At 37.8% G+C, this 10,847-nt stretch overlaps 1 protein-coding gene across 1 annotated transcript; it reads left to right on the forward strand.

Annotated features, from left to right (window-relative positions):
- Nucleotides 1-6,039: 6,039 nt before the first annotated feature.
- LOC142643617 (cellulose synthase-like protein D4) lies at nt 6,040-10,481 on the forward strand. Its single transcript, XM_075818309.1, has 6 exons — nt 6,040-6,401; nt 6,558-6,953; nt 7,091-7,895; nt 8,253-8,657; nt 8,869-9,212; nt 9,342-10,481. Exons 1-6 carry the CDS (start codon nt 6,040-6,042, stop codon nt 10,303-10,305), a joined length of 3,276 nt encoding a protein of 1,091 aa, XP_075674424.1. The 3' UTR covers nt 10,306-10,481.
- The last annotated feature ends 366 nt before the right edge of the window (nt 10,482-10,847 follow it).

A 10,847-nucleotide genomic window follows, 5' to 3' on the forward strand; every position in this document is an offset into this window, starting at 1 on the left:
TTGGTGAAAGCTCTGGCAACTAGTCTTGCCTTATATCAAGCTATCGAGCCATCACTGTGCAACTTCAATTTGTAGACCCATTTGCAACCCACAAGATTAATTCCAGGGGCAGCAAGGACTAATGACCAAGTGTTCTGTCTTTATAAGGCAGAGAACTCCTCATCCATGGCCTTTGTCCACTGAGGATATTGAAAGGCAACTTTATATGAAGGTGGCTCTATGAAAGTGTAGTCTAGAACAGCCTTGTAGCGGAGCTTCTTTTTAGTAATGCCATGTTTAGACCTGGTAGTCATAGGGTGTGTATTGGTAATTGGAAGGATAGGATCTGGTGCAGTAGGAGGAATGGGACTGGATAAGGGTGAACAAGGATTAGTGGATATAGGAGCTAGTTGGGAATCTGTAGGAGCTAGTGGATCAAGATTAGGTATAGGACTGGAAGAGGCAGGTGTTGTAGAGTGCAAAGGAGGAAGAGTATGAGTGGTATGAGAGGAAGGACTGACAGAAATAGAACTAGAGGAGGTGGGAGGAATATAGGAACCAAGAATTGAAGGTTGATTGGATGAATGTAAATAGAGAAGATTAATTAGCCAGATGTCAAGCGTTGGTTTGACAGAATGTGGAAGAGAGGTAATATGAGAAGAAGTGGAAGGAAACTTGGACTCATTAAACAGTACATGCCTGCAAGTGTATAAGTGGTTAGATTTAACATCAAAACACAAATACCCCTTAGAAATAATAGAATAACCCAGGAAAATACATTCAGTAGTCCTATGCTTAAGTTTGTGTTTAGTTTAAGGTCTAAAATAAGGGTAGCAAGCACAACCAAACACTTTAAGAGAAGTGATATCTGGATGAGAGCTATAAAGCTTGAACCAAGGTGAAAGAAAACAAAGTGAAGCAGTAGGTAAGAGATTAATATGGGTTATGGCTGTTTGAACAGCAAAAGACCAAAACTATGAAGGTAAGGAAGCTTGGGAAAGTAGAGTAATGGTGGTTTCTATTAAGTGTCTATGTTTCCTCTCCCCTAACCCATTTTGCTAAGGAGTATAGGGACAGGAGAGTTGATGGTGAATACCATGAGAAGACAGATAAGATTCAAAAGTTTGGAGGTGTATTCCCCACCACCATCAGATCTAAGTGTCTTAATGGTTGCTGAAAACTTATTGGTAACCATAGCATGAAAGTGCACAAACTTAGTGTAAACTTCAGATTTTGTGTGAAGTAAGTACAACCAAGTAAAACGTGTATAATGGTCAACAAAAATGACATAACATTGAAATCCATTTATTGAATTAAGAGGTGCAAGACCCCAAAGATCAGTATGTACAAGCTCAAATGGTGCAGTAGCAACAAATCTAGAGCTAGGAAAGGGAAGTTTATGCATTTTGCCATGTAGACAATGAACACAAAAATCTACTAAGTTTGTGTTCTTATTAAAAGACAAGTATTTGTGTTGAAAAAGAAATTTAAGAACTTGGGAATTGGGATGACCAAGTCTGTTGTGCCATAGAAGCCAACTAGGTGATGAAGTGGAGACTGAATTGCAAATTTTATGAGGAATGAGAAGCTTAGGTGCCTTGTGAAGGTAAATAGGATACACCCCACCTTCACTCTTGCCCTTGTAGGGCACTTTCCCCGTGGCCAAGGCCTGAATAGATAAGGTGTTTTCATCAAAATAACACCAACACTAATTGTCATGAAAAATTTTGTGGACTGATGCAAGATTGGAAGCAATAGTAGGGACTCTTAACACATTTCTAAGTTGTATTACAGAATTAGAAGATGGAATAAGAGTGTTACCTATGTGTGTGATAGGGAGAGTTTGTCCATTACCCACTGTGAGATGATCTTGTCCATTGTAAGGTTTAGGAAAGCTTAGGTGATTAAGACTGGAGGTAACATAGTCTGTAGCTGCACTGTCTGCTAGCCAAGGCTGCTCTTGTGCAAGCATAGAGTTGGAGGAAGTAGCCATTGCTGCCAATTTAGTAGGTGGATGTTTGCCTTGATAGGCATAATCCATTCTATGGTAGCAATCTATGGCTATATGACCAGATTTGCCACAAATTTGGCAAATAGGTCTTTCTGCTCTTGGACCAGATCCTTGATTAGGAGAGTATTGTGAAAACTGATTAGGTGAAGAGCCTCGTCCTCTACCTCTATTATTGTTTCCTCTTCCTCTTCCACGATTAGTGGACTGATTGTAATTGGTAAAACCACCACTGTTATTTGACCTAGGTGTTGTGTTGACAGCCATTGCAAAAGTTGAGTCTTTAATTTCCAGTCCTTCATTCAGTGATTCCTCTTCTGCATTTAGCATAGTAGCTAACTCATCAAAGCTCAATTTTGTGCTTCTGGTCCTAATAGCATACCTGAATGCACTAAATTCCCTTGGAAGTCCTTAAATTGCCACGTGAAGCAATTCTTCATCATCTAGGAAAACTCCAACTACCATTAATTTTTCCCTGATGACCTTGATTTTTTGCAGATATGTGTCTACAGAATCTGAACCTTTCTTTACATTGTGCAATTCTCCCTTGAGATTCATTACATGAGATCTCGAAATGGAAGAAAATCTGTTTTCTAGGACTTTCCAAACTTTTAGAGTTGATGAACAACCAACAATCATAGCAAGAACTGAAGGTGTTAGAGTGGAGCTGATAAAGGTAAGCAGTGCCTTTTCCTTTGATTTCCAAGCATGATAATCTGGATTTAGAACTTTTGTAACAGTACCTGAGAGATCTTTCAATAACTTCTCTGGAACAAGAGGAATCTCATCAAGGAGTTCAATCGTGGAATAAGTCTCCAGCACCATGGAGATCTGATGCTTCCAGACTATGTAGTTGGAATTGTCCAACTTGACTGTCATCATATTTGACATGTTTGAAAGCAGCAACAGAGGTTGATTAGTCAAATTGATCGAAGGTGAAGTTGTTGAAGAAGGCATAGATGAAGACGAAGCTGCCATTGAAGAATCAGAGTTGGTAAAGATTGTATTCTGCTCTAATACCATGAAAAGATTTGAACTAAGGTCTAGAAGATTGAAACAATTATGAAGCAAACAAAGAACTCAGAATTACAGAAAACCAGAAAATGAAGGAAAGAGTGAGAAACAGAGAGAAAAGAAAGAAAGCTTCAAAATTTTCTGTAAATGCTTGAATGAATTGATTTGCATTACAACTATCTGTATTTATACATAAAATTGACTATAACTACTTAATTAACCAACCCTGAAATCACAAAATGGATCCGTGAAAGGTGGAGCTAAAACTAACGAACTTTCCCGCCTAATCTCAACTGACAACAGACTTATATATGTGATTAATAAAACGACAGCGTTTGGACTTAATCATCATAACTGGAAATAAATACAACGACATCGTTTAGAAGACTAGCCATTGTTATTGCTCTGTTCTTGAGTCTTGAAAACTAGCCATTGGGACTTCTCAATTGTAGGCTTAGCATTAGATATCTCAACACTTATGTCATGGTATTGTTTTTTCTTTGCGCAATTTTTTTTTCTATCTTTCATGGGTCACAAATCTAAAAAGTTGGTTTAATTACTAACCATTTATACTTAAATTTAGGTTTTTCTATATTTCATTTATTTGGGAATCCACCTGTGATAAAAAAGAAAAGAAACAATTGGGAATCATACTACCTACCAATCAAGTCGATTACCTCTCCCAAATTTCGCATAAGTGAGATTTTGTATAGTGGCCACAACATTTATATTCATTTATATTGCCGCTAAGAATGAGTGATCCATACCGATGAACAATATTAAAAGAATTATTACGAGAGTCAATTTGTTTCTTTTGCGTTCTAAAGCTAAAATGCATGCTTAATCAATTTTAGAAACCTATGGAATCAAACAAACTATCTTAAACAATTATAATCTTTCTAACGTAAACTTTTTTTAAAAAAAATACAATAGAAACTTACGAACAAAAATCTTTAACAATTTAGTTAATTAAAAATCACATTAAAACACTGATCATATAAAATATTAATTACATCTAAAATCAAATTTTCCTAATTCAAAAGGTAACAGGGTAGGATATTTGAACCATAAATATCTCAATTGAAGATGCTAAAAAATCCCAACCAATTAAACTACAGTACTATACTCTTAGTAGTCCATGTTGGATTGGGTGGCCAAATAGTCCCCAATGTGTGCAATTGTTAAAAATTAGCTTATATAAATTGGTGAAACATACCGTTAAGATTCGAGATATAGAGTTGTTAGTAGAAATAATGAGATAAATAAGAGACTATAAAGTATTTTAATAATTTATAAGAACACAACATTGAGAATTTTTGTGCGATTATAAATAACCCACTTGACCTCCTGAAAAAAGATGACCACATTCCTACTGCAACCAAACACTCATAAACATTATTCACATCTTATTTCTTCGATTTATCCAATACTCAATTCAGATATTTATTGTTTTATTTTGAAGAGTTGTATTCGATATTTGCTTCACCCCTTTGGCTGGCTTGGAGTCCCACTTTTTCTTTTTCTTTTTTCTTTTTGAGAATTGAAGAGAAGATACTCTTGATAATTATTCCCTATACCGCAAAAATCATAGGTTAACTAAATTGCCGGTTTTTTAAGGAGAGGAATTTAAATCGAACATATACACTGCAGTTTATGCAGTTAGTAAAGGCAGATTAGTTTCTGATGCACATCATTCAGTTTAATAATACTGATTAGATTCTGTATGTTAAGCTATGTGCATGTATTTTATTTGCTTAATAGGCTTCCACGTTAAAGGGGAATAAAAAAGGTACCCCAGGGTTTTGTATGTGTTTCCCTTGTCCACCTAAAAAAAATGTTATGTGGGCCATTCAACCAATACAAATAAATTTTTTCTTTTTTTCATTTCATTACAAAAAACCATTAGACCATCCAGCTGTTACAAAAAAACATAACATTACAAAATGTAATGTAATGTTTCATTTCATTACCAAAAAAAAAATTAAAAATATATTAATTTATCTTTCAAGTTTTAAGATTTCAGACATTTTCCCTTTTCCAATTATTTAACCAAATATGACTACCATGTTGAGTTAGAAAAAGGTATAGGGCGGCCATTAGATCACAATCTTGGCACTCAGCTAGATGATTAGAGTGCCATATAAATCAGCAATAGTTAATATTAATTACACATACTTGAACCAAACTCTGTTGATATTGAAATGATTTTATAAGAATTAATAATTATTCATATCAGATAGTTCAAAGAAATAATATTCATCTATATAATTCGATAAAATGAATGGGGTCTATAGTATGGTAGGTCCTGATCTGTTGTCCTTCACTTTGACTTGGCATGATGGAGATGAGGATTATCATTGGAGGGAAGGGAATCCAAGTGATATGCAACTAATTAAGGAACTGAATGTTTATTAGTGATGAATGCCAAATAAACAATAAGAACGTGAAGGAGAGTATTCAAACAACTTCGCTCCCTCCAGAAACACAATCCTTAAATCATGTATTAAGAAACCCCAAAAATAGTCATTTACAAAGGAAGTCTCTCACCATACATGAATCAATCATATTCCAACCTTCTTTGTAAGATACGGGATCTCTCTCTCTCTCCAATAAAAGCTCCTACGTGCCTCCCATTTGTTTCTCTCAGTTGTTGTGAAAGAAACTTCATGAATAATTACAGCCATCCTCAAAAGTGTCATTCTATTGCAACAATTTTAGAAACATTGCCTCCATTACCATTCTTCAGACATATGAATGCAGTACTACTTTCATTTCTTAAAAACCCAACTTCTCTCTGCCTTGTAAGTAGTATGGTCCATCTAATCTTTTTTCATAAACTGATGATATAGCATATGGTGCTTTCACCTTTTGAAGCTTTGAGAATCTCTTTCAGAATTTGGATTCCATCAGTAGTGGTACGTCTTATTGCAAATGTTGTAGAACTAAAAAATCAGGCAGGGTAAGCAGCACTGCTAACCCACTTCTACAGGATTTGGGAGAGGTGATTGGTAGGGAGACTTAAATATTACTATTAGCTAATGGCATCACTGTCCAGCCAACAGCCATCAAAGACGGCTATGCGTACTGCTGGGGGTTCCAATACTTCTTGTGGAAACCAAAACTCAGGCGGGCAAACTGTTAAATTTGCAAGACGAACTTCAAGTGGGAGGTATGTCAGTTTGTCAAGAGAAGACATTGATATGTCTGGAGAAATATTAGGGGACTACATGAACTACTCAGTGCACCTTCCTCCCACACCTGACAACCAGCCAATGGACTCAGAGGTACTCAGTCACCCTCAAATGGCAGGAGACAAGGGCACTGCATGTTCTGTGCCTACTTGTGATGGCACGGTTATGAAGGATGAGAGGGGAGCAGATGTAATCCCCTGTGATTGTAGGTATGTGATACATCTGATCATTTTTCTGTTTTTTTGAATTCTTTGTTAATATTCTGTGACTAATCAATCAAACTATGTACTCATTTCAAATATATCAAAAGGAATTTAGGTGAAAAATGAAAATAAACTAAAAAATCATTAAAATATGCTGTCTAGGTTCACCATCTGCAGAGATTGCTACATGGATGCCCAAAGAGAAAATGGTCTATGTCCAGGTTGCAAGGAGCCTTACAGGGTGAGGGATTATGAGGATGATGCACCAGATTTTTCAAGTAGAGAATTGCAATTGTCAGCCCCAAACAGCTTAAAAAGGGATGCTAATAACATGTCTATGATGAAGAGGAACCAAATGGGAGAATTTGAAAACAACCCGTGGTTGTTTGAGACAAAGGGTACTTACGGGGTTGGTAATGCTTTTTGGCCCCAAGATGACACCTACGGGCATGAAGAGGATGAAAGATTCAAGGGAGATATGACGGAATCAATGGATAGGCCTTGGAAGCCCTTGAGTAGGAAATTGCCAATCTCAGCGAGCATCATTAGCCCTTATAGGTTATATATCTTAGATACAATTCCTTATGTGTTGTATCTTACGTAGTTAATTTTTTTCTTTACGTTATTTATTATCAATTCATTATCACTCGGTTGTACGATACTTAACTTAAAGATGAATAATTTATATGACCCAGGCTATTGATTTTGGTTCGGCTGGTGGTGCTATGTTTCTTCTTGCAATGGAGGATAAAACATCCAAACCAGGATGCAGTGTGGTTGTGGCTTATGTCAGTGGTGTGTGAGATATGGTTTGCCTTCTCTTGGATCCTCGACCAAATTCCCAAGCTCTGCCCCATCAACCGTTCAACCGACCTTGAGGTCCTTCATGACAAGTTTGACACACCATCACCATCAAATCCCACTGGCTGCTCAGACCTTCCTGCTGTAGACCTATTTGTCTCCACTGCTGATCCTGAAAAAGAACCACCTCTAGTCACTGCCAACACTATCCTTTCAATTCTAGCTGTTGATTACCCTGTAGAGAAGCTTGCATGTTACATTTCTGATGATGGAGGTGCCCTTCTCACCTTTGAGGCTATGGCTGAGGCTGCAGGTTTTGCTGATTTATGGGTTCCATTCTGTAGAAAACATGATATCGAGCCAAGAAATCCTGAAAGCTACTTCAGCTTGAAAGTTGATCCAACCAGGAATAAGTGTAGGCCTGATTTTGTAAAGGATAGGAGGAAGATCAAGAGGGAATATGATGAGTTCAAAGTAAGAATTAATGGGCTCCCAGACTCGATTAGGAGGAGATCAGATGCATTCAATGCTAGGGAGGAAATGAAGATGTTGAAGCTCATGAGGGAGAGCGGGCCTGACCTTTTGGAGCCATTGAAGGTCCAGAAAGCCACTTGGATGGCAGATGCTACCCATTGGCCTGGCACATGGGCTGTCCCTACTAGTGAACACTCCAAAGGTGACCATGCAGGAATTCTTCAGGTATATACATGAGGGATACTACAATTTTTTTTTTTTAATTCGATATTTGGGGTGGGGGGATTTGAGCTCTAAACTTCTTTGCTATAAACATGAAGATGTCAATCAATTGAGTTACAAGACTCTTACCAGAATATTACAAATTTAATATATAAACTTAATCACAAAAAGGTAGTTCAAACATTTATTTGTTATATAATTTAAATGATACCAATCATATTTATTGTCATGTCAATTTGTAAGTCGTTTGTAATAGTGGTAAAATTGGTAATAGCTAGGCTAACATTCTTCCTAACTAAATCGTAATTGTGCACCAACAAGCCTATGCAATGTGACCAAAGAATATTACATAATCCACAGGTGATGCTGAAGCCCCCAAGAAATGAGCCATTAATGGGAGAGGTTGACGATAATATGATAGACTTTACAGATGTGGACATACGGCTCCCCATGTTTGTATATGTATCACGTGAGAAGCGTCCAGGCTATGATCATAACAAGAAAGCCGGTGCCATGAATGCCTTGGTAAGAACATCGGCCGTCTTGTCCAATGGCCCATTTATTCTCAACCTTGACTGTGACCACTACATCTACAACTGCAAAGCTATTCGTGAAGGAATGTGCTTCATGATGGATCGAGGTGGTGAGGACATTTGCTACATTCAATTCCCACAAAGATTTGAAGGCATTGATCCTTCTGACCGGTACGCCAATCATAATACAGTCTTCTTTGATGGCAACATGCGAGCCCTCGATGGTGTCCAGGTATAAAAACTTCATATCCATTTGAAATAGATCTATTTTGTTCATATTATCTAAAAGTATATCTAATATCATGTCATTTAAAATTTTAAATAATGTAACGTTCAATACACTGTCAGGCCTAAGAAATAAAATCTTAAACTTTAGGCATCAATTACTTTCCCAAGCAACTTAAAGATGGATTTTTTTTTTTTTTTTTGGTACTACACTACAGGGCCCAGTATATGTGGGAACAGGCTGCATGTTTAGACGGTTTGCACTGTATGGTTTTGACCCTCCACAAGTTGACAAGATTGGCAATAAGACAGACTCAGAGACAGAGACTCAAGCTTTGAAGTCCACAGAGTTGGATCCTGAGCTGGAGTTGAATCTACTTCCCAAGCGTTTTGGAAATTCTACAAGACTTGCGGAATCCATTCCAATAGCTGAGTACCAAGGTCGCCCCCTTGCCGATCATTTAGGTATCAAGTATGGCCGACCTCCTGGTGCTCTTAGAGTCCCACGTGAGCCACTTGATGCTGCTATAGTTGCCGAGGCTGTCTCAGTCATATCTTGTTGGTATGTCAAATGTCAATGCCTGTATATTGTAGTTGGCGTATAAGATGGAATGTTCATGCTGGGATAGAGAGGATTTTTGTTCATAGCTATAGTAATGCATATGGTTAATTTAATTATTCAATCATGCAGGTATGAGGACAAGACGGAATGGGGTGACCGGGTGGGTTGGATTTACGGTTCAGTGACTGAAGATGTGGTGACAGGCTATCGAATGCACAACCGTGGGTGGCGCTCCATCTACTGCATCACCAAGCGTGATGCATTCCGTGGTTCAGCACCAATTAACCTCACTGATAGACTTCACCAAGTGCTTCGCTGGGCCACTGGCTCTGTTGAGATTTTCTTCTCTAGAAACAATGCCTTGCTTGGCTCTAAGCGCCTCAAGTTTCTCCAGCGTATGGCTTACCTAAACGTTGGCATTTACCCTTTCACCTCTGTGTTCCTTATTGTCTATTGCTTCCTTCCTGCACTCTCACTTTTCTCTGGACAATTCATTGTCCAAACTCTAAATGTCACCTTCTTAGTCTACCTGCTCATTATAACAATATGCCTCGTCACGCTGGCAATTCTCGAGGTAAAATGGTCCGGTGTGGGATTGGAAGAGTGGTGGAGGAATGAACAGTTTTGGCTTATTTCTGGAACCAGTTCTCACTTGGCTGCTGTGGTTCAAGGCCTTCTCAAAGTCATTGCAGGCATAGAAATCTCTTTCACATTGACTTCAAAGTCAGGGGGAGAGGACATTGATGATATTTATGCAGATTTGTACCTTGTCAAGTGGACCTCATTGATGATTCCTCCTATTGTTATTGCCATGTTGAATATAGTCGGTATTGCTGTTGCATTTTCAAGGACGATTTATAGCAGTAACCCCGAGTGGAGTAAGTTTGTTGGAGGAGCATTTTTTAGCTTCTGGGTGTTGGCTCATTTGTATCCTTTTGCCAAGGGTTTGATGGGAAGGAGAGGGAAGACACCAACTATTGTGTTTGTTTGGTCGGGTCTCATCGCAATAACTCTTTCCTTGCTATGGATTGCCATTAGCCCACCCAAGGGAGGCACAACACAAAACACTGGAGGAGGTTTTCAATTCCCATGAGTGCAAAAATGATGTGTTGGGTTGGATTTCATGTGTCATGAAAAGAAGATTATGGAGATCAAAAATACATATATGAAGAAGGGCTTGAGATGAGGAGTTATCAGTTGATTATATTGATGAAGGGAAGTGAAGCATAGCTGCATAGATTTGTAAAACGAATACGCATTAAAACAAATCCTCCAAAGAAAATTTTCCTAGTCTAAGCAATCGTTATTTAATTTCTCTTGTAGTTGGTATCACTTTCTAACCCTGTTTTTCAGTACCATAGAGAAGTTGTATTAGATAACTAATGAACTCGCTAGAATGATAAACCACAGATAAGAAAGCAAGGGAACACAGACGACTGCAAAACAAGCATTAAAAATTAAGCCAAACAAAGAGTTGACCGCTATATTTTTAATGAATGCAAAACAAAGCATAATCGCCATTTTCTAAGTAACTAAAACCCAACTCCCCCTAAAAGGCTAAAACCATAGAGGAATTTTTTTTTTTCACTTCTATTAGAATTAAAGAGGTGAAAATAAAGGGTGTCCACAAGTTTT

Source organism: Castanea sativa, chromosome 7 (assembly GCF_040712315.1).
Source record: "Castanea sativa cultivar Marrone di Chiusa Pesio chromosome 7, ASM4071231v1".
Taxonomy (NCBI): domain Eukaryota; kingdom Viridiplantae; phylum Streptophyta; class Magnoliopsida; order Fagales; family Fagaceae; genus Castanea; species Castanea sativa.

Excerpts from the sequence above, each read along its gene's own strand:
- LOC142643617 (XM_075818309.1), top strand. The coding sequence starts at position 6,040 with ATGGCATCACTGTCCAGCCAACAGCCATCAAAGACGGCTATGCGTACT. Across the intron at positions 8,658-8,868 it reads GAGCCCTCGATGGTGTCCAG|GGCCCAGTATATGTGGGAAC; the intron begins GTATAAAAACTT and ends ACTACACTACAG. Across the intron at positions 9,213-9,341 it reads GTCTCAGTCATATCTTGTTG|GTATGAGGACAAGACGGAAT; the intron begins GTATGTCAAATG and ends TCAATCATGCAG.